The 24,513-nt window shown below is 38.4% G+C and overlaps 1 protein-coding gene across 3 annotated transcripts in view; it reads right to left on the bottom strand.

Annotated features, from left to right (window-relative positions):
* Positions 1 to 24,513, bottom strand: part of vwa8 (von Willebrand factor A domain containing 8) — a 101,827-nt gene that overhangs the window by 26,005 nt on the left and 51,309 nt on the right. For all 3 annotated transcript variants that reach the window (XM_056754725.1, XM_056754727.1, XM_056754726.1), the window contains exons 32-38: positions 24,198 to 24,262; positions 23,976 to 24,101; positions 23,738 to 23,847; positions 21,950 to 22,104; positions 21,646 to 21,838; positions 21,467 to 21,548; positions 20,998 to 21,202 (exon numbers count right to left, since the gene is read on the bottom strand). In XM_056754725.1, coding sequence (XP_056610703.1) covers positions 20,998 to 21,202; positions 21,467 to 21,548; positions 21,646 to 21,838; positions 21,950 to 22,104; positions 23,738 to 23,847; positions 23,976 to 24,101; positions 24,198 to 24,262 — 936 coding nt within the window. The remainder of the gene's footprint in view (positions 1 to 20,997; positions 21,203 to 21,466; positions 21,549 to 21,645; positions 21,839 to 21,949; positions 22,105 to 23,737; positions 23,848 to 23,975; positions 24,102 to 24,197; positions 24,263 to 24,513) is intronic.

Here is a 24,513-nt window from a genome sequence, read left to right as displayed (position 1 = left end):
GACCATGCAGGGTCATGAACTATTACTGAACATAATTCTGATTTTTCACCACACAAAAAGAAAGGGCAGATGTAAGGGATGGGAATTTTTTTTGGTAAGTCATTCTAGAAGGAGCTGTTGAAATAAACAGCTGTTTTATACAGTGGTGCTCAAAAGTTCCCTTGCAGAATATGGAAAACACATTTGGGAAATATATGAATAATTTTGAAAATTAAAGTTTATTTTTAATTTATTCCTGCCCTGAGCAAGTTATCTCACAAAAGAAATGTTTAGGGCAAATCCATGAAAATGTCAACCTTACCATGAAAAAAGATGTTTTTACAGACGGTTTTTACTTTGGTAAAAGCACAGATATTAACATTTGGTCATTCAAATACCCATGTGAAATCTCTCTTCAAGATTTGTAAAGCATTTTTTATTTTTAAGTGCTTGATTTTTTATTGTCAGGTAAGTGCCATTTTCAGGATTGTCACATCCATAATGCTACATATTCCTCATAAATGGACACATGGAAATTTAAATAAAGTAACTATTTTATGTTTTATAAAAAGAGGCATCACTTCTCAATTCATTGGGTATTATTGCTTCAGTATTATGCATTTTATTTCACAGAAATCCTACAAAAAAAAAATTCTCCCAAAAAACTAGTTTTTTTTGTCACATCCATAACGCATATTTATTTCCCTTTATTAAAATAGAAAATTTGTTCATAGACTGACATTTTTGTGTTTAGACTCTATCAACAAGGGTTTTGTAAAATAAAAACAGATTGTTCAATATAACTGTAACAAATTCATTCTCTTAGCATTTTTATGTCACGACCATAACGCAAAATGTCACGTCCATAACGTTGGAATTGCCCTTAACATACAGTTCACACCAAAGAATAATAACAGAAGAAAATGTGTAAAAGTTTATAGCCCCCTGATTCTAATACTGTATGATGTTACAAGAACAATCATTGACAGTTTTTATGTTTGTCATGAGTCATTAAATTGTCCACTGATCTTCAGAAAAATCATCCAGGTCCTCCAGAATCTTTGCTTTTTTAGTAATTCTCGATATTTGACTCATGCCCAGCAGTACCTGTATGATGTTGATATTCATCTTTTTACATTGAGGACAATCAAGAGTTCATCACAACTATTACAAGATATAAACATAACATGCTCATAAAGTCAACACGATTCATTTAAAGTCAAGTGGGTGTAAACCTCTGAAAATAACTAAATTGTGTTTTATCAACGCTCACGTATAGGTTGTTGTTAAAATGACATAGGTCAAAGAGCATGCGGGTCACATCACATGACCAAAAACATGGCGGACACAGTATGTACGAAATGTATTCATACTACTCCCACTCATACTATATAGAAAGTACTGTTTTAACGGCCGATAGGTAGATAATTATTCAAATTCTGTACATACGGTCACAGTATGCATTTTCGGACCTGTGCATCTAATTTCTGAAATAAAAATGTATGTGTCATGATTCCGCTATCATGTCTTGTTTATTCTTGTTCGTGCAGCAGCTTTATGAGGCTTTATGACACTTCTACCTGACCTGGTTCTGACAGGACCCGGGGAAACTGCCTTTGGAGTCTTAACTGCAGACTCTGAACGGTTCGGTGTGAGCCTGGTGTCAACAGTTGGACAGACTGGTGTACTTGGAATTTGAACCTTTGGTGTGCTTTCAGGTAATGGCAATAGATGATGTCTATTTCTCCTGATGACTCCTGTAGGGCTCTCCACGATGTATGAGCGGGGAGTAGAATGAGGTGATATGACAGTCCCTTCACTCTTGGTGTCTGTGATCCACACAGGTTGTCCAGGAGAAAGCTGAGGAAGATCTCTCACACGATGCCTTTTGTTGAACACTGAACTGTCCTTTATTCTCCTCTCTCTCTCTTTCTTTAGGACTGTAGCCTCATTTGGCAGGCTGGGAGTGAGCAATTAGGGAAGCTGAGGAACTGGCGTACGAAGTCTCCGTCCCATTAGTAGTTGCGCTGGGCTGTATCAATTAGCCAATGGGGTCGCTCTGTAGGCTAAAAGTGCAAGATATGGGTCTTTTGCTTTCTTTAGAAGTATTTTCACCGTCTGGACGTGACACTCAGCCTCACCATTGCTTTGAGCAAATTTCGGACTGCTAGTTACATGACTGACACTGTATGCTGCTGCAAAGTCTTTGAACAGCTGGCTAGAAAACTGAGGTCCATTGTCACTGTAGAAAAGCTCTGGAATGCCATGTCTGGAGAAGATTGACTTTAGGTATACTACCACATCTTCAGATCTCGTGGGCGTCAGTTTTGCTATCTCCACAAATCTGGAATAGTAGTCCACGACCAGAACATAGTTACTGTTGTTAAGCGTAAAAAGATCAGCTCCAGCTTTTTGCCATGGTCTTTCAGGGAGCACACTGGGCATTAAAGGCTCCACTGAATTGGCACGTTACTTAATGCAGTGGTTCCCAAAGTGGGGGTCGCAACCCCCCGGGGGGTCGCGTAGTGGGGGGAGGGGGGTCGCGAGATGATTTACAGAAACTTAATTAAAAAGAAAAATTGTATATGTTAAAAAAGGTTGTAATGATTCGAGTATAAATTTAGGATTATTAAAATAAACTGGAAATAAAACTTCCAGACCAATATGACTGGATAAGGTCACCATTTAATGTAACCACGGAAAATAATCTGGCGTCAGATATGGAAGATGCACTGATAGAACTTTCATCCGATCGAATCCTGAGGACGGCATTTGACAGCAAGACGCTGGATGAGTTCTGGGTTTCTGTTGCGCTGGAATATCCACAGTCGTCGAAAGCCGAGTTGGATGTACTCATGCAAATTGGCTCAACGTATTTATGCGAAAAGACATTCTGCGCCCTGATTTACATTAAGAATAAACACAGTTCAGTGCAGTTTTTTACAAGCTCGTTGATTTGGCCACTCAGACCAGGCCACCACACTGTCTCTCTAGCTCTCTCTCTGCACCTAGACATTCCCTGATGTCCCTCATGTAATGCTATGAGAACAGAGTTGCGCATAGTGGAAGGAATCACGAGTCTAGTGCCTTTCAGTAGCAGTTCATCATGTATCGTTAAAGTGTCTCTGTGAGGCCAATATGCTTTGATTGGACCTGTGAGATGGCTGTAATCTGGCCAGCCTCTCTGACACAATGACATGACTTCAGAACATGTGCTGTCTGTCTTTAGTTGTTCTTTCAGTTGTGTGATGTACGCTGGGCTAGCAGGTAGGCTTCTGATTATTTCAGCGATGTAGATGTTTGTGTCAGCCATTAGATCTGCTGCAGCTTTAGAATCTGAATCCATTTCGACAGGTGCACGTGAAAGGGTGTCCGCTGTGAAGAGTGCTTTGCCTGGAGTGTGTGTGATGGAGCAACTGTACCTCATGAGCCTGAGTCGGAACCGCTGAATCCTGGGTGGAAGCTCGGTTAGGGCTTGTAGTCCCAGCAGACTAACAAGTGGCTTGTGAACAGTTTCCATGGAGAAGTGTCTCCCGATGAGGAAATCTTTAAATCTTTCACATCCCCACGTTAATCCAAGCGCCTCCTTCTCTACCTGTGCATACCTCTGCTCTGTCTCAGTTAAGGAGCGTGAGGCGTATGCTACCGGTCTCCACTGCTCACCTTCTTTTTGAAAAAGGACTGCACCGAGCCCGTAGGATGAGGCATCAGCAGACAGCTTAAGGTCTTTGTCTGGATCATAGAGTGTGAGAACAGGAGTCGATGTCAGTTCACTTTTCAGCTGATCAAATGCTTTTTGTTGTGCATAGCCCCAAACCCACTGGTTTTTCTTTGAAAGGAGATCTCTTAGGGGCTTATCTTTTTCAGCCAGTCCTGGAATAAATTTACCTAACTGGTTGACCATCCCAAGAAAGCTGCGCACTTCGCTGACATTTGACGGCTCTTTCATTGCTTTGACTGTTCTGATTTTGTCCGGGTCAGGTTGGACTCCCTCCGCAGACAAAATATGTCCAAGGAATTTTACCTCCTGTTTGCTTAAGTCACATTTCTCCATATTTAGTGTGACACCAGCCTCTTGCAGTTTGTGAAGCACTGTGTGAAGTCTGACATTATGTTCCTGCTGGTCCTTACCCCAAATGAGTATGTCGTCCATGTGACAAACCACGCCTGGTAGCCCATTCAGAATCACTGACATTCTCTGCTGAAAATGTTCTGGGGCTGAGGCTATACCAAAAGGAATTCTGTTAAAATGGTAACGTCCGAAAGGGGTAATGAATGTTGTATAGTGTGCTGACTCAGGTGACAACGGGACCTGCCAAAACCCTCTGTTTGCATCTAACTTACTGAAGACGACTGCTCCAGCCAGGGATCCCAGTGTCTGTTCCACTGAAGGTAAGATGTACTTCTCTCTGCACACTGCGTTGTTGAGGTGAGTGAGGTCCACGCAAATGCGCACCGAGTCATTTTTGGTTGGCACAGGGACCATACCTGAGCACCATTCAGTTGGCTCTTCAACTCTGCTGATTACTCCCATGGACTCCATTTTTTCCAGTTCCTGTTTCACTTTTCCCAACAAAGGAATGGGGACACGTCTTGGGGTGGCCAGGGGAAAAGGAACAGCGTCAGGTTTCAGCTTAATAGTATAAGGTTGCTGCATTAACCCTAAACCCTGACACAGCTTCGGATATTTCTCATTTAACTCTTTCATGTCTATGCTATCTGCCCTAGACACAAGGTTTAGCTTGACACTTGCTGGCCTGCTCAACAGCGCTATGTGCAAATCTTCGATAACATATACGTTTTCCTCAATTTCTTCTTCACCTTTGCACAATGTTTCTCTGCACATACCCAATACCTTGAGAGGAGTGCCGCCAGGTCCAAACAATGGTCTGTCTGGTTTACGTAACTCTGTCACATTTTGTTTTATGCTGTAGTACATCTGGGCTGGGATAACTGACACATCTGCTCCAGTGTCTATCTTAAATCTGACTTTGTGGTTTCTGATGGTAAGATCCGCATACCAAGGATCTGAACATGCATCCACAGAACCAAGGAACATGGGTGTGTCATTATATTTCTCTGTCTCTATCACATGCACGGATTTAACAGACTTACACACCTTACTGAAATGTCCTCTTTTACCACAAGTATGACAGGTCACATCTTTTGCTGGACATTGAACTTTAGCATGTGCAGGTGTTTTACCACATCTGTAGCAGGATTTCTCGTTTGGTGTTTTGGACTTCGTTGTGAATTTTGGCTGAGTTGGGGACTTGTATTTTGGATACTGTTGTTTTGGATGCTGTTGTTTTCTATATTTCACAGACACAGCGTCTAATTGCGTGTTGTTCTCTCCTCTAATGTCTGTTTGTTGCCTTTTTATGACTTCAGACTGCCGGGCTTGATTTACTGCCTTCTCCAGCGTCAAATCCTTGTCCATTTGTAATCTCTCAGCTAAGCTAGTGTCTCTGAGTCCCACAACGAGGCGATCTCTTATTAACTCATCGTGTAGTGCACCGTAGTTGCAGTTTTCTGCCAAAGCATAAAGTGCGGTAACAAACGAGTCAACAGTCTCATTAACTAGCTGCACTCTTTGGTTAAACCGGGCTCTCTCGTAGATAATGTTTTTCCTGGGCACGAAATATATGTCCAAAGTGTCTCTTACCGCTTGGTACTGTTGTCTCTGCACGTCCGATAAAGCTTGACCTCGAAGAATGTCATCCGCTTCATCCCCCATACAGTAGATGAGCGTGTTTACCTGGTTAGCCTCTGAGCTAAGATGCAGATTGCTGGCTAGACGGAACCTTTCGAATCTCCTTATCCACTTTTCCCATTGCTGAGGCTTAGAAAAATCAAACGCTTCGGGAGGCTGTATGGTGAATGTGGCGTTCGGGGGTGGATTTGCATTAGCATTGTTGCCGCTGTTTATCTGTAGCTGGGGCGATAGCCTGCGAGGCAGCGTATGCGGTGTGCTTGCTGCCGCTCCCTCTGTATCCGACATTATTTTCTCCCGATAACCCCTTCTTTTTCACTCCCAGAACAGCTTACTTTCACTCCCCGGCGATTAAGCTCTTACTGCCGCCCGACTTCTGACACCATGTCGTGGTTTTGGGCATAGATTCAAGCGACACATTGTAGAGCAACTGAACAGCATTTATTATTGCCTCATTTCTTTACAACTCACATTCAATCACCTGACCCCCAGCCCCTAGTAGTTCCGGTACTTCCTATTAAGACGCTTCATAATAAAACCCCCTTTCCATAATAAAACCCAATACTCCACAGACATGGCATGGCTTAGATATTGGCTGTCATGCGCCTTCTCGTGTCTCGTCTATGCCCCCGTCCCTCTCGTCTCCTCGTTAGCTTCCCTTGAGTGTTTTATTACCCACACCTGCCCATTGTTAATTATCCTTCGTTCGTCTCCCTATTTAATGCCCTTATATTCTCTGTTCTTGCACCTGTTCTAGTTCCTGGTTATACTGGCTGGTTATACTTGCTTGCTCTTTTGATGATTTGTTGCTACGCTGTCCCAGTGTTTCTGCTCCAGTACTCTGTTCCTGAGTTTTTATTTAAGATTTTTGTTACAGTCCGTGAGTTTTTCGTTCCTGTTTGGCTGTCTTTGTTATTCCCTATATTTTACCCCATTGTGGGTTTTTGTTTTGTGTTTTATTAAAGTCTTTTGTCACCCCGTACCACTGCCTGCATTTGGTTTCTTCTCTCACCATACGTTTCGTGACAGAATGTTTTTTAATGCCAATCTTTCTTATTTGCTAAAGCACTTAATTACCCGGTCTTTGGCTGTTTTAGAGGCTTATGTTGTTTTTGGGGGGTTTAACAATGGATGTTCATGTTACTTATTTAAAAAAATGCTTTATTTCACATATTTTTAAGTCTATTGTTCATCGCTGTCCCACTTCTAACACAACGAATGGATTTCTTCCGGTCTATATAAAGGCCCTCCTAAACATCAGAGCGGTTTTATACAAACACTAATAACAGAAGCTTTAGTTTTGCTTTTTTATATTGTACCAGAGTTAGATAATAAAACAAGCAGACTGACTAGGAGACAACAAACAGACTTCAGAGGACATTTCATAGAAGTGTGGTAGACAGAGGTATGAGTACAAACACACAATATCAGTGTATTACACAGAACAGCTTTCACAGCCGATGTTAAAGTCATGGAAGCTGTTATTTGACAGATGGTTATCTTAGAATTTGTGTAGTTGAATTCTTTTTATCAGCTGTAGGACTGTGATGAAAGTGAAAGTAGTTTAGCGCGTAGCTCAGTCAAATATTTACAATCTCTGATAACCGAACACTACTCCAGCGGCAGGAAAACCTTGACCCTTTTCTTGCAAATTCTTTTGGGCGGAGGTTATTAAAAGCACTCGGAAGGGTGACATCATGTACCCGGGAAGTAGAGGGCTGTAGTCCAATCCAGCCGTTCTCTGTAGTCCTTGAAAAGCTAATTAATTTAAAGACAATATCTCGCTTGGTACTAAACTTTGAGCTTTATAATTTTGCAGGTATTATTTATATTCTAACAGCAACATTACACACTAACTAAAGGTTGAAATGGGATCGCGGGGAATGGCTCTTTAAATCTTATTTATGCCTTTTTATTGTGTTTGGTTACAAAAGTTAACAGCTGACTTTATGGCATGCCTATAAAATGCACAAATGAGATTTTCAGAGGAAGATTATCAGAGAATAACAATTTATTCATTAGTCATAGGGGGTTTGGAACAACATGAGGGTGAGAATTTTAGTTATTTTTGGGTAAATTATTCCTTTAAATTTGCGAGTCAAAGTATCTGCCATCATCTAAACAGACCTCTGTGATAAGAGCAAAGAGTCAGTAAATGTCATCGTACCAAACCTCTTATTTTTAACCCAAGGATTATTCGCAAATAACCTCAAGTTTCAATTCGGGCTGAATGTTCAAAGAGATAAATGATCTGTATGATATTTCTTCATACTACTGTATGTCTGAGTCAGTGTCTACATATCTGTGTGACTACGCAGTTTTAGTACAGTAGGTTCTTAAAAAGACAAGCCAATCTGTATATGATTATCTCTGATACAAAGTCATGCACTTTCAACATTTAATAACATAGTATAGTTCAGTGTGTGTAACAACGTGTCTCAGTGAATGTGTATTACAGAGAGGGCATCTTATTTTTTATAATTGGTAACGGCATTCAGAGAAGTCTGAATTGTATATACACTTCCAGAATGCATTCTGAGACTTTGTCTTTCGTGTGTTTATTCTGAGAGAGGTAACATTGGGACACTGGGTGGGAAAAACAGTCGCTTCCCCTCTTTAAGGAAGATCAGTGACGGTTCTGTTTATGATAAGAGGATTTGTGTGCGTGCAACGTGGCATCAGATTAGCCAGGATTTAACCGTTTAAATATGAATCAGCTTCATGTCCCTACACCTCACAAAAGCAATATGAAAACAGACTGGAAAAATGAATGGTAAACTATTTCAGGAATTGCATTTCTTTTTCTTTTTCCACATGTGTCTTGTACCAGGATTTTACTATGATTATTGTTATACAAGAAAATTAATCCATTCAATTTTTTTTTCCATTCCATTTTCTACCGCTTGTCCGAACTACCTCGGGTCACGGGGAGCCTGTGCCTATCTCAGGAGTCATCGGGCATCAAGGCAGGATACACCCTGGATGGAGTGCCAACCCATCGCAGGGCAGAAAATTAATCATTAATTTATATCACAAAAATAACAATTTCATAGATACTGTACAACCAGCACAGACATCTTCTTTCAGCACACAACAAAAACAAAATTCCAATCAGTCTGTTTTTTCTCTAAAGACACAGTTTTGTCTCAGTCATACCAGTGTAGTGCTTTTTAAACTGGAGAGCTATGTGAAGAAATCCTTGTGTTCATTTTAACATGAGTTTTTTTTAACCTGGACAGCCTTTCTGACCATTGTTAATCATTACACATCTGTAGCCAGTGCTGTAGTAATTGAGTCTGGACTCAAGACATTTTTCTATAGTCTCAAACTTGTCTTGGACTCGTTGGTATCTGCACTGCAACCATTGATGAAGTGGATTCAATGTGATGTTGATACAATGCAGTTAACACTGACAAGTCAACAAGCTAAGAATGGGAACATTTTCCATTAGCAGCCCAGAATGTGATTATTAAACCACAACAAAAAGACTGAAAACCTGAAGTTGCACTTCGGCTTTATCTGACTTTAGTGAAATTGCTATACCTTAAGTAAACAAAATGACCTAATTTGATCCTCTTTTTGATTATTACAAAGAAAGTATGTGGTCTTGAAGAGGAATAGTTTTACTGTCTCTGTCTTGACCGTCTCATTTGGACTCTGTCTTGACTTGGACTCGAACCTCTTTGGACTTGGACTTTACTTGGACTCGACAAAGGTGGACTTGACCACAGCCCTGTCTGTAGCACAGCATAACATACTCACACGCACTGATAAACCTATCTACAAAGAGTGATACACATACAGTGGCCTTAGGATTTTCTGGTTTTGTACATGTACTATCTAGCCTAATAAAATTAAATATATACACTGATCAGGCAGCCACATCATTAAAACCATTGACAGGTGAAGTGAAGGTCAAGAAGTAGCATACACAGGGCAGAAAGTTATCAGTCAATTCTTGAATTTTACGTGTTCGAAAAAGATGGCCAGCGTAATAGTGCTTTAACTTGTAATTATGGGAGCTGGAAATATTGCTCATGAATAAATGAAGAATAATGAATGTTGTCATAGTACTGTTTGTTTTTCATTGTTACTTACAGTTAATTAATGTTAAAAATACAACCATATTGTAAAGTGTTACCGTTAAAGTTACTGTGCACCTGTGAAACATTATCAGCTTATACTTTAGCAGTCCATCTGAAGTTTTAGCATCTGAATACAGCCCAAAAGTATGGTATTTTGAAATGTATTACAAGCCATGCTTTGTTTTTGGCTTCGAAACAATAAAAACAATGAAAAATGCTTTTGCGAGCAGTAAAGGTAGGAATGCGTCTATCAAGATCCTTCCATGTGGATTTTTAAAGACAACTGAAATATCCTTTTAGTCAAAAAATATAATTAAATGGGGCTGCTACTAAACATATTTTTTTCTACTTCTATGTATAAGTTTTATACATACATATATACTAACTTGTATGTATTATGTGGATTTCTACTGAGGATAATTGTTTTTCTCTCATTTAAATTTGTATTAGACTACACGCCTTTTTACACTGACTGTAGAGAGTGGCTGTCTGAGCAGCAAGACATTAGCCTTTGGTCAGACAACGTCTTCCAAGCAGAGATCAGAAGGTCACTTTGTTGGCGTGTTTCTCTCCAGACAGAAGTGTTCTTGGAGTGATGCCACACGGCTCATTCTAGCGGTCCAGTGGCCAGAGCAGGAGCGTCAGTTGGAATGTAAAAAATGCCTATGTTTTGAGGTGGTTTCCTGAAAAAAAATGTCCCAGTCTGGTTGTCAAGAGGCTACTGCGTTGACTAGCATAGAGAGCACTAGACCACAGGAGACCCACCAAGGCCGCAAGCCTCATAATTACATCAGTGCTAAATTCTCAATGGGTTATTCATTCACAGTTCCACTTTAGACACTCTGAAGCTTTTACAACAACAAACTAGGATATTAAAGGAACTTAAGGTCCTACTTTTATACTGTGCTTTATAATACTTTAAACTGAACAAAATACTACATTTGAAGTATATTTATACAATTACATTCTTTATCTTAATCCTAAACTTAAAACTGCCCATAGCAATACACAATATACTGTTGTAGCAAGAATAAAATATTTTTCCTTATGTACATTTACAGCGATTAAAGACACCTAACACAAATAGTGACCAGTACAGATCCAGTACTTGATATAATATTTTAAGGACAAAAAGAGTGCAATCCATTTAAAGCTCTGCAGAATCGCTCTACCAATTGACATATTCCTACCATTGCATAACAAACGAATGCATGTTGAATGCTACTTACAATTCAAAGACATTGCAAAAATGTTAAAAGATAGTTCGTCCAATATTCTGTCATCATATACTCATGTTCATATAATTTCATATCTGCATTAACTTCAGATGAACAAAAAGAAAGATATTTGGATGTTAGTTAAGGGTGCTAAGAATGTGAGTCATTTTCAGTTTCGGGACATCATTGACTACCATAGTAGGAAGAGTTACAGTTGAAAGAAAAAGTATGTGAACCCTTTGGGCTTACTTGGGTTTCTTCATAAATTGGTCATAAAATGTGTTATGATCTTCATCTAAGTCACAACAATAGAGAAACACAGTCTGCTTAAACTAATACCGCACAAACATTATACGTTTTCATGTTTTTATTGAACACAACATGTAAACATTCATAGTGCAGGGTGGAAAAAGTATGTGAACCTTTGGGTTTAATAACTGGTCGACCCTCCTTTGGCAGCAATAACCTCAACCAAACGTTTCCTATAGTTGCAGATCAGACCTGCACAACGGTCAGGAGAAATTTTGGACCATTCCTCTTTACAAAAGTGTTTCAGTTCAGCAATATTCTTGGGATGTCTGGTGTGAATCGCTCTCTTGAGGTCATGCCACAGCATCTCAATCGGGTTGAGGTCAGGACTCTGACTGGGCCACTCCAGAAGGCGTATTTTCTTATGTTGAAGCCATTCTGTTGTTGATTTACTTCTATGCTTTGGGTCGTTGTCCTGTTGCATCATCCATCCTCTGTTAAGCTTCAGTTGGCAGACAGATGGTCTTAAGTTTTCCTGCAAAATGTATTGATAAACTCCACACATAGCGTTGTCTGTTCTTTCCAAACAACTCAATTTTGGTTTCATCTGTCCACAGAATGTTTTGCCAGTAGTGCTGTGGAACATCCAGGTGCTCTTTTGCAAACTTCAAACGTGCTGCAATGTTTTTTTTGGACAGCAGTGGCTTCCTCCGTGGTGTCCTCCCATGAAGTCCATTCTTGTTTAATGTTTTCCTTATTGTAGATTTGTCAACAAAAATGTTAGCATGTGCCAGAGATTTCTGTAAGTGTTTAGCTGACACTCTAGGATTCTTCTTCACCTCATTGAGCATTCTGCGCTGTGCTCTTGCAGTCATCTTTACAGGACGACCACGCCTAGGGAGTGTAGCAACAGTGCTGAACTTTCTCCATTTGTAGACAATCTGTCTTACCGTGGACACATGGACATCAAGGCTTTTAGATATACTTTTGTAGCCCTTTCCAGCTTTATGTAAGTCAACAATTCTTGATCGTAGGTCTTCTGAGAGCTCTTTTGTGCGAGGCATGGTTCACATCAGACAACACTTCTTCAGAACAGCAAACTCAAAACTGGTGTGTGTTTTTTATTGAACAGGCCTGCTTTAATCAACACATCCAATCTCATCACATTGATTGGACCCCAGGTTGGCTGACTCCTGGCTCCAATTAGCTCTTGGAGAAGTCATTAGCCTAGGGTTTCACATACTTTTTCCACCCTGCACTATGAATGTTTACATGTTGTGTTCAATAAAAACATGAAAACGTATAATGTTTGTGCGGTATTAATTTAAGCAGACTGCGTTTCTCTATTGTTGTGACTTAGATGAAGATCAGAACACATTTTATGACCAATTTATGAAGAAATCCATGTAACCCCAAAGGGTTCACATACTTTTTCTTTCAACTGTAAATGGTAGTTATAGGTGCCCGAGAACTTATTGTTTTCCTAAATTCCTCAAAATATCTAATTTTTTGTTATATCTCATACATTTTTTCCTATTATGGTAGTGGATGATGTCCCAGAACCGAAAATGGCTAACATTCTTCAAAATTTCGTTCATTGGAACAAAGAGATTTGTACAGTTTTGAAACAGTAAATGATGAAAGATTTGTCATTTTTGGATGAACTATCCCTTTAAATGCAGTGTAAAGGACAGGAGGTCCTGCACATTAAGACGGGCAGAATATTAGGTCATGACATAATTTATTTTGCCATGACATGATTTCTTACCTAAAGAGAGAAAATTATGTCATGACAGTGGTAAAGAACATAGAGAAGATATAAACACATAACATATGTCCATTAGCAAATTCAATGAGGCTATATTTTCAATATAGCTGTGCCATTAATACCTTTATACAGTAAGTAGCTTAAATTCCTTGGAATTCAGAGTCAGATTTGGGCTATTTAGATAGCAGTGATGACATGGCATGGCTAAGAGATGACCTTTGTGAAAGCAAAGACACAGAAAACACTGACGTCAAGAAATGACCCCCTGATCACATGACCAGCTCCTGTTACAATGTTCTGTACATCATACTGTAGGCCAACACACATACTGTACATATTATATGCTCCTCACTTACATTTACAATTAGAATTTAGAATTGTTGAATTAGCTAAATGAACATACAATGAACATTGCAGGAAACTGTGCATGTTTCCATCAACAGTAAAGTTTGACATTATAAATGTCAGATCAAGAGCATGGTGCTGTGTGGACACCTGAAACACCTTCATAGGTGTGCATTTAGTGAAAGTTGTTGCATACCCATATTTGTCAACCAATCAGATTGAAGCATTCAACAGCCCCTAAGAATAAATCTTAATAAGATCATTAATATGATGTCATTATTATGTTTCTTTAAATTCACTATTTTAAATAGGTTAATCTCATAAATAAATTGGGAGAGTTCGTTTACACATCATTTACATTTCTGTAGTCAATTTGTTAATGGATTCAATTATGTTCTTAGTTTCTTGATTTGTGTAGATAACGATTGAAGTAGAAAACAGAGCACAATTTATAGACATTACATTTAAATTAAAAACTATGCATCAATTAAAAGCAGAAACACTAAACATACGTGTTCTGATGTTGTTTTTGCCATCAATACAATGCTCAAAAATAGGGGCGCTGGTTGTGAGGTTAAACATGTATTAAGGCTCATTTTGGAAGCCCCGTTTTTTTCTTTCATTTTGGTGTCTGGTTTCAGTCAGCATTAGATCACCAATGTTTTAACTGGAGTGGGTCTCTTTTCTCATCATAACTGTGAGTCATAGTGTCCACTTATTTCCTAACAGACCGACTTCATGTCTTTATTCTGCATCACTACAGCTTTCACACACATCTGCTACACTGATCACTTCATAAACATACTGCATTGGCATACATGAATTGAGCAGGACAGATCAGTGAGCTGAGCTGACGTCAGGTTTAAAATTCCTGGCATGACTGTGCACTGAGCCCCACTAAATGACATGACCTGACCATCATAATTGACACAACCTTATTAGCGGGAACAAGAACATTTCAATGTCAGTCAAAAGATATTCCATGCATGGCCGTAGCCAGCTATGAGGTCACTGAGGTCCGGAACTCTGTAATATTTCATATAAAAAGTATATCTCAAATATATATCAAATGTAAAGCTCTGAATGAATAATCAGCAGATTAAAACTCTTCTGAGTGTCTGCGTTACACATATATAAATCAGTCAATACAGTTTACAGACTTGCTTATTTTCTGTGGTGTGAAATATGGATTCATTTCTATTGATGCGTGAGGCTGGCGGCGTCATCCAATTGAAAGATTTGTGAGTGAGTGAGTGAGTGAGTGTGTGCGATGTGGGTGGGTATGCAATCTCCACACTGCATAACCGTAATGACACAATTGCATACACGTTTTCAGGCAATAACACTTTAAGAAGCTAATATAGTGGGGAGTTGCGTGTGGGAACATTATCGTTTGTTTTTGGGCATGTTTTTCAACGCATGATCTCACCGCATGCCATTGTCAAATTTAGTCATTAAAAGTAACACCAGAGAGTTTTTCGAACTTAAAATAATCTCTCTAAAATTATTTTAGTGCTAGGACAACTCTCAACTAGACAAATTTTACTTGCCGCCGCTACCTAAGCAGCCATCTATTGGCTGAAATCACACTTGTAACTTTGGTGTGTGGGTAGGTTCAAAAGCCCCTCCCATCACATGCTTTACAGCATACGTCACGTTTTACTCGTAGCCTGGGTGAAGTTAGCCAACAGTTTACAATAAAACTAAATGATCTTGTTCAACACAAGTCTCCAAACCATCACCATGGCAGAACCAGCAAAAAAAACAAAGAGGAAAACAGAGAGATCATACACGAGCCCGAAGATGAATCAATATCTGACGGATTTACACTTGGTGTCGTGAGCTGCTAGAGGCAACGGCTTGCAAAACGGATGGAGACCTAGCCTTCCTTCTACTGGATTTGAAAGTCGCATATGTAGATTTCTTCTTACTTTCCTGTACTGTTAAGCGTATTAGTTATTTGGCTGTGCTCAGGTTGTTTATTGGCACACTAACATTACTACATAACATAACATAACTAACATAACACTAACAATTTATAACCATAAGAGATAATGTATTGTTGGCGGGTCTTGATAGCTTACGTAGCATGATCATGCCTCATCACGAATTGAGTGAAATGCTTGTAAACGATGACTACCAAACCACAATAAAGGTTGTATGGTCAGAAGGTGATGATTCCTTAGTTCATGCATGTAGACCAGTGGTTCTTAACCTTGTTGGAGGTAATGAACCCCACCAGTTTCATATGCGCATTCACCGAACCCTTCTTAATTGGAAAAATAAAATATGATTTTTTTTAAAAATTCAAAACATAGGTATATATTTTACTGGTGCACAAAATGAACCGTGCATCAACATCACTGTGTTCAAAGAACAAAACCATTAAAACAAGATAATGAATATATACTGCAAATCAGTGTGAATTCTGCTGTTGCCTTTCAGAGACCAGTTCAGAAATGCGTTCCATCTCCATGCAGCTTAAGGAAGTGTTCTCTTAGTTTTGCCGGTGATAGACTAGAATTGCTCAACTTGGCATTGCAAATCATGCAGTTAGGAAGCTGACTCCCATCAAGTTATGTTATACATGTGAATCCATATTGTACATATTCGTCCGACCACTTTCTTTTTTTGCTCGACATAGTTAGTATGAAGGGATTAAAATATTAGGAAAGAAATCACACGACGTACCATTACGACAGTCACAAGTCGATTACTGGGCGCACAATATTCCCTGCAGCACAGATAGGCAAAGCGATGTTGCGTGATCACCTGCAGCCAATGATGGCCAAGCGGGGCGTGTCATCACGAATCATATGAGTCGGGTGTGTGTCTTGTAGTGATGCGCGGATGGCGGTTAAATCCGCGGGCGCTGCGAAAAATTTCTCGAAAAATACGAATATGTTTTAAACGCATTCTTAATCAGGCGCATATTTGCAGTAATTTAAAAGAAATGCGCGCGTGTCAGCAGAAATGGAGGCTACGACGGCGTCTTTGTGCCACGTTAAAAATAAAAAATCCAAGATTTCGAGAATAAATTCGAAATGTTACGAGAATAAAGTCGAAATTTTACGAGAATAAACTCGTAGTGATACGAGATTAAACTCGTAATATTTTGAGAAAAATCACAGAATTGGTAGAAAGAGTGGATGTGGAGGATTTGGATAAAGTACTTCAGCGGGGGTCCCAACGCGTTGTGTCATATGGATTCAAATGATAAACTGAAGCAAACATTAAAATGTTGAAATAGAATACAAACAATGAAATATTAAAACAATGCTTGATTACCTAATGTACAAAAATCTGGTTGCATCAAGTTTATAAAAGCCACAATTCTTAAGGATTTATAAAAATGTACAAATGTGAACTAAAGAGGTTTTAAAAATGACTGCTGCGTTTGCAAGGCTTCAGTAGAACTAAGAACTAATTCATTGGTTTAGATGACGTGCTTAAATATAACTTAAACTCTTAAAATACAACATTCACGAGAGAAATTTAAAAAGGGAGAATTAAAAACAAAACAAAAGATAGGAAAGAAAAGTACCGTGTGGGAGCGTTTTAGCGAAGTGGTTTTTAACAAGGTAGAATAAGTGCTGGGTTTGTGATATGCAACTACTGTGACGCACTAAATGTATATGAAAGCGATAAGACTGGTTGGTAACTTTTATGGAACATCATGTGTGTGCTAAATCGAAAGATTATATTTAAGCATTTACAGACAAAGACAGTGCTAGAAAAAGTATTGAGTAATTAAAGTGATGATCGGGTCCGGGTCGGGTGCGGATATCTATATCAGAGAAAATTTTACGTGCGGGCGGGTGGCGGGTGGAAAATTTATTTGAAGCAGCGGATGCAGTTGACATTTTAGCTCATCCGCGCATCTCCAGTGTCTTGACCTCCGCCGAACCCCCGAGACTGACTCACCGAACCCCTGGGGTTCGATCGAACCCAGGTTAAGAACCACTGATGTAGACCAATGTTATTGGCATTTATAGTTACTATGGCTATTCCCATAGCGAGTTGAGTGCAAGTTAGTGATTGCACCTATTACACAAAGCACAACGCCTGGTCGCGAGTTTGTTTCCGAAAATATAACTACAGAAAATTACTTTTGTTGGTTACTGAACACATTCAAGTCCATGCGTTGTGTTTTGGGTGACTGCAAATGTGCTGTGTAATGTTAGCTTAACCACTAGCCACAGTATCAAGCCCTGTTTGTAGGTATAAGTTTATCATTTTTTAACTTTATTATTCATTATATTAATTAAAGTTGATTGATGTATAGCATTTATTGGTAATATAAGGTACTGTATAATTATTGACACCCCACCACACACCTCACTAATTTTCAATCCCTGGCTACGGCAATGGTTCCATGGATGCATAAGTGCAACAATAACTATTTACTAATTTATTGCAATTCATTTCAGAAGATTATACTTTTCAGCTTCTTATGAAATGATTGTTTGAAAGAAAATTGTTAAATGAAGAAACTTTAAGAGTAAAACAAACACAGCTATGAAGCAAAATCAAAAGTAATTATAGCAAAAAACGGACAGTGTGCAATGATTGACCAATCAGAATCAGTGATTACATTATGTATGAAAAAAAATTGTATGAAAAATAATACCAATAATGCCATTTAAAATGATTCATAACTGAAACAATTTCTTCCCCACAGCAGTGCATGTAAGCGAGCAATAACAAAATTCCAATTATCTGACATAATGTTTGAATGAACACACACTATAATTCAGGGTGTTTAAATATAGACAGCAGTGATGTGCTGTTCTCAGATATCGGGGCAAGATGACTGACAGTCATAATAGACTCACTGATATTGCTTGAAAGATGTTTTTCATCACATACAGTATTGTATGAACTGCATGTCAGAGGTTACATTTATTTGCAGAGTGGTTCTCCATGTAATTTGGTGAATGACAGACTGTCCTTTATTTAGTCATCTCAAGTGTCTGTCAAAAAGAATAATATACCTGAGGATTTTAACAATAAAGAAACAAATGAGTCCAAAATGGTTTCAACCACATAGGGGAGTTGACAGCAAATGTTATATAGTGCAGCTTTACAGGAAAAGTTCACTTTAGAATAAAAATGTTATGATTATTTACTCAGCCTATTTTTTCTGCAGAAACTAATCCAAGGTTGTTGTGGAAAACATTTCCAGATCTTCCCCCATATAATGGATTTCAACCTGATTTAAGGTCCAAATTTCAGTTTCTTCCCAGACTTAAATGGCTAAACGTGACACCAGCCGATTAAAAATTACATAAAGACATGGTAGTCTTAGATGAAATGAGGGTAAGTAAATCATCAAGTTTAATTCTACAGCAAACTTCTCCTTTAAAGCTCAAAAAATGTGATAGATGAATTGTATTCCAGGATACACCAATTATTCCAGCGTTATTACAATGGTTATAACTTTGGATACAAGACAACAAATTAGAAGGGGAGACTGATTCACACTTAAAACATGAAATCATAAAACTTGTAGATATCACTTGATGATTGTGTGTAATTTCTGAACTCATTTGTTCACTGCCCTGGGAACAAGAATGCTGCACAACAGGCCTCCGAACAAGACCATGGCACAGAGAAATTAAAGTAGTGTCACAGACCATAAAATATGAGCAGTATGAGATAAAGAATGGGGGGGAATTGTAAAATGTAGCCGGGGAATGAGATGGCTATGAGACTGCAAGAATAAACAGAAGGTGGCAGAGATCCTGGAAGAGGAATTCTGCCTGCTGGAATCTCCCCTGCAAATGTTTTAACAGAGCAGATCTCAAGTTTGAAGATGAGGCCTACTACAGAAAGAACAATTTTGTGTTGAAAGTCTTCCAAAACTTCCGAACATTTGAACAGTAGTTTTAAAAGGACAGGTGCAGTAAATATTAAGAAGAGACAGGAGAAAGGCATAATTCGCAAAGTTTTGGGCCAGACTCAAACATGAGTCGGAGACGTGTTCAGCACAAACCGTATGTCAAGGCTTTATAAAAATGCCTTTTTTCCAAAACGTCGGTTGCATGTACAGTTGATAAGCATTTTGTGCCACAACTCCTGACTAACAACCGAACAATTTGAACAGCAGCATCATCAGCTTGTAAATATCAGTCCTTTTCTAATTGTGGATGTTCTGTGTGTCTAATCCTAAACCAGAACCTAGCTGTGGTTGGTTCAAAAATTGTGTTAGATGTGTAAGTGTGGTGAAAAGGCTCAAGGGTGGGGTAAAAGGTCTGTGGCCGTTAAGTTTTCCCAGACAAACAGTATGATAACACAGTCTTGAGCTCAATGATAAACCTTGATATCACAATGTTAGAAGATTGCATCAGTCTAAACCCAGTTTATCTTTGTTTTTTATGTTTTTCTCCACAGGGCGACACCAAGCAAACCTTTGTAAACAATATTTTACCGAACAACGTGCAAATACAGTTCAAAGAGCTCTTGTTTGAAAACTCAAGATTGCAGCCATTTAGGCAAATATTTGATGTTAAAATTTGAGGGCTGATGTTAAAGCTTATATTGTGTGCCAAATGAATACTAGTTAGGAGCATAAATATCAGATGGCTTCTTTGTGTACCTGTATCTTATTGATAACAGTAAGTGAGAGTCAAACACAGTCTACAAAGATGTTTGTGGAGCTGGGCGTGTAGCTTTTGCAATCATATCATGCATATGTATACTCAGTTGTCCCTGCATTGTGTTATTGCGTCACTCTGGATAAGTAACATTGCGCCACTACAAACATTATCAGTGAGTCACAGTTAGCACAGTAACCTATAAGCTATTTATGAATTGCTGTAAAAAAGTTACATTTTTAAGTTTGTTTATGTAGTCCTTTTCAATAAATGCAAAATGTAATGCAGATCACTTCTATAGATAAAACTTGTTTTTCAAAGAAAATGCTGGAAATTATTTACAATTAAGTTATTGAATTAAAAATCTAACAAACCAATAAAGATTGAAAACTTACCAATAAGTACCCCACTACATCATTTATGATGTAGGCCTGCTGCCACATGGTTAGAATTGGAATTGCAACATATTTTACTCAAAGTCCAACTTATGTGGTACTCTTGATTTATATTTCAGAAAAAAAAACATTAATTTAAAGTTAGTGTATGATTTCTACACCATGAGCATCAAATATAATAGAAAAAATAAGTATTATTAAAAAATGGGCCCCGCTTTATAATTAGTGTAACTATACACTAAGTACTAATCTACACAATATATCTTTTGTGTACATACGTGTTCATACAGTAAATTCCACTTATATTTAAACTATCTACACATGATTACACTCTCAACCGTATACCTAAACACTTAAGTGCACAATATGCACAATGAATTCAATGCTTTATTTTACGTGTAAACACACCACAAATATAAATCTTGACCCAAAATGTTTTCAAACAGATCTAAATCTGAATGTTCCAACTTCTGCCATTGGTCATCAGATAATTTTTCCCTAACACGGGAATTGTAACTACTGATGACTTTGAACATTTAAATCAGCATACAATAACATCATTAAAGAAAGAACTAAAAGCAAAACCATTATAATGCTTTCATTTGATTTTGGAATAAAATGTGACCGCAAAGTTCTACAAAAGGTCCTACCTGAACAGGCCTGCCATCCTCAGATCCGATCATGCTTCTCCACTCCAGCAGAGAGCGCTGCAGGTTGTCAAGCCCTGTTTCCCACAACCTAACATAGCCTCCCGTGTCAACAGTGACAACCCCACCAGAGCCCAAAGGAGCCATCACTATGTCTGTGTCTGAAACCTTTGAGATCCACACAGTGTACGGAGACATTGAACTGCTCCTAAAAAGAGAGTATCAGAAAGTACGAGTACAAGGTCATTGTGTTTTGCCAGATGTTCCTGGATTAACATTTTGTTGGTCCTGGATCAACAGTCCTGCTCAAAAAGGTCATTTTTAACCTTAACTCAAATCAGAGGCAAGGAATAGGTTAATAACTGGAAATGTTTTTGTTATAAATAGGTGGTTTGTGGTGTAAATAGGCTGGAAATAATGTGGTCTCTATTTAACAGAAGAGGGAACTACAGCTTCATGAAAGAGTTTGTACCTTGGCACTGGAATGTATTTGAGTTTCTTAGAGTTCAGGTCTGTCACTTCAAGGTAACCAGCAGTCATGGGTGGCGTGACATCTGTTAATGAATCGACACAGTTACTAAGTAAGGCCCTTTACAAAAAACGCATATTTTTGTATATGATATTTGTATATGAATGCTTTACTTCATATACCTTTAGGGTAGATTTCAGCCAGTGGAACTTGTGTTGGAGGCAGTGCTCGGACCACCTGATTGGTATCTAATAGACATACACAGTTAAGCCTCTTTGCGGGTCCTGTTCGCTTACTTGACCCGAAAAACATATCAGGTCCTCGTCCCTCAGTTATGGGTGATGGTCTCTTAAAAGTGTAGACCTCATTTGGAGACTGAAGGAACACAATATAGAACAATAATACATAACGAAACCATATTGTCCACAGATGTTTTCAGTCATACTTTGGTGTTTTCTAAGACTGACATCAACAAATTTGACGAACCATGAGATCAGGAAAGCCCACAATCACATTAGCATAGGTGTTTGTGTCACAGAAGATGCGATTGGGTGAGATGATTTTCTGCCCCAGGGCAGAGCTAAGGTTTTCGTTGGGCAGCTGATCACTTGATACCTCCTGAGGAGTCGAGGTTTCCATCCCTGAAGAACAGGATTGGTAAGAGTCAGCATCACTCCAAAACTGTACTCTTAAAAATAAAGGGTGCCAGAAAGGGTTCATCCCAGTGATGCCATAGAACTAGCATTGGTTGCCCCAAAAAACTTATTCTAAAGTTTTAAGGTTAAAAGTATAAAGGTTCTTTATAAAACATTACAGCCCAAGTCCAAAGTACAACCTTTTATGAACCTTTTAAGAATATAGTTCTCAAACTCTTACAAGTGGCCTACAAAAACCTAAATAGTTAAATGACAAATATAGATAAATAAAAGAATACTTGAAATATACTTAAAAAATATATATTCTTGACAAAAATTACGCAATTCCAATGGCCAATATATTCTTGACAAAAATTATGCAATTCCAATGGCCAATCAAAGTGTTCGGTTTACCTTTTTAACTAGGAAACAATTGGATTGGGATTATTAGCTAAACATAACAGTACATTTTAATGAAATACAAAAAAACAGCAATCCGGCAAAATTCTAGAACAAAAATTGAGGTTATTTAAGTGCAGTATAAACAAAAGCTAATATGTAGACAGAACTGTAGACAATTGAAATAATTGGTAGTATCTCACAGATTTTAAGGGGTGTGAATCTAAAGAGTACAAACATACATCATTGCCCTTCCAGGAAACCTCTCAGATAACACAGGTTGCTTTTATAAATCTCATATCCCGAGATCCCTCAGATTTAAAATCTCTGTTTGACTATAATTCACTGGTAAACCTAAAATTGGGTCAAACATCTCCACCAGTGATGATGTGTTCAACTGGTCTTTATTCAGAACGTCTAGAGACACCTTGCAAAACTCGTATTGATTGAAGCCCCAAATAAGCTCATGCTCATTATGTCAACATGCTTATTTTGAGAGCAAAAGCTAAAGTGTGTCTGAAACTTTATTGCCCGGCTTCACAGACACAGTTTAGTTTAAGCCAGGACTATCCCTTAGTCCAGATATTTATCTTATTTTGTCTTTTATGAAAATGCCTTGGAAGAATACATTGAAACAAAACAATGGCACTGATATATTTTAAGATATTTCTGAGCAAGTTATATTCAGTTAACACATGTCATACATTAATTATAGTCTGGTACTAGCTTTAAGCCTTGTCTGTGTAATTGGGCCTGAATGTATGATTCTCGCTTATCTCTCTGACACCGACATTCTTCCCATTAACTGATATTGTGAGCTTTCTGAAACTGAACCGTTTTGATTGTTGTGTGAACCATAAATTAAAAATGGTTTATCAAAAGACAAAACTGTATAGAATCTTCTATTTGTTCTACCTGTATTTTGGAACTTCAATGCCTGCTTTAGGAAGCTGCTTTAAAGTTAAGGAATTATCTTTTTAAGAAGTACTGTGTAATAAACTATTTTTTTTATTTTGTAAAAAACATGTAAGTGATGTTTGACTTTGCAACTTGCCCTTTTTGTTTATATTTGTAGGTAAACCATAACTTTAATGGTGATTATTATGTTGCTATGCATTGCTGTGCAGTTGCTAAGGTGTTAAGGTGATTGTTAGTGCATTGCTATATTTATAATTTATAATTTGATCATAGGTTGAGTTCACTTTAAAAAGCATCACAATTTGAGCAATCGTTTCTTCACCTGAGCTGGTGCCAAAGCCAGTGTTTACAGCATCTTCAGTGATGGCATGCAGCTGGCACACTCCAGTGTCCTCAGCACACATGTGCATTGGCTTTGTCAACAGGAACTTCCTACACAAGATGTTAATAATTTAGTTAAAGACCTAACATTGGTTGAGGCAAGGAATATAACCTTTAAAATAAAAAAACAACTTGTGCAAAGAACTAAAATATAACAGAAACCAGGTACAAGCCTCTACCTATCAGTCTGATTTTCAACAAGAAGCCAGCGGTCTTCAGCCACCAGGAACACAGCCTTCAGGGTGATGGGAAGGGAGATGGTGTGAATCTGTCCCTCTAGGACATCAACAACATCCAGCTGACTCCTGTCCAGGTAGAGCACAGAGGAAATGTGTATGACATGCCTGAATAAGACACTACGAGTGCCATGTACATTGGATTCACGGGAGAGAAAAACCTACCCATTTTCTTTGTAGATGAGAAGCCAGTTCTTATGGGCAAACTCCTTGCACATTTTATATCCTGACTGATGACAATGCATAGGAGCAGAAGATTATTCATGGGACAAGAAAGATATTCACATTCTTGCATTTGGGACACGCTAGTGTCCAAAATAGTTTACAGTGCATGCAAGGTCCAATTAAACCTATTTTCTAGTCATTGCTGGTGCCATGTTTACTGCGTTCAGCTAAAGGAACATTAGTATTTATAGCTGCTGCATGGTATATTTGACCAGATGTCAGATCTTTTTCCAAAACAAAGTGATAATGGACAAGA

The sequence above is a fragment of the Triplophysa dalaica genome, chromosome 8 (genome assembly GCF_015846415.1).
Source record: "Triplophysa dalaica isolate WHDGS20190420 chromosome 8, ASM1584641v1, whole genome shotgun sequence".
NCBI lineage: Eukaryota > Metazoa > Chordata > Actinopteri > Cypriniformes > Nemacheilidae > Triplophysa > Triplophysa dalaica.
This window is presented reverse-complemented; position numbering and strand designations above follow the sequence as displayed.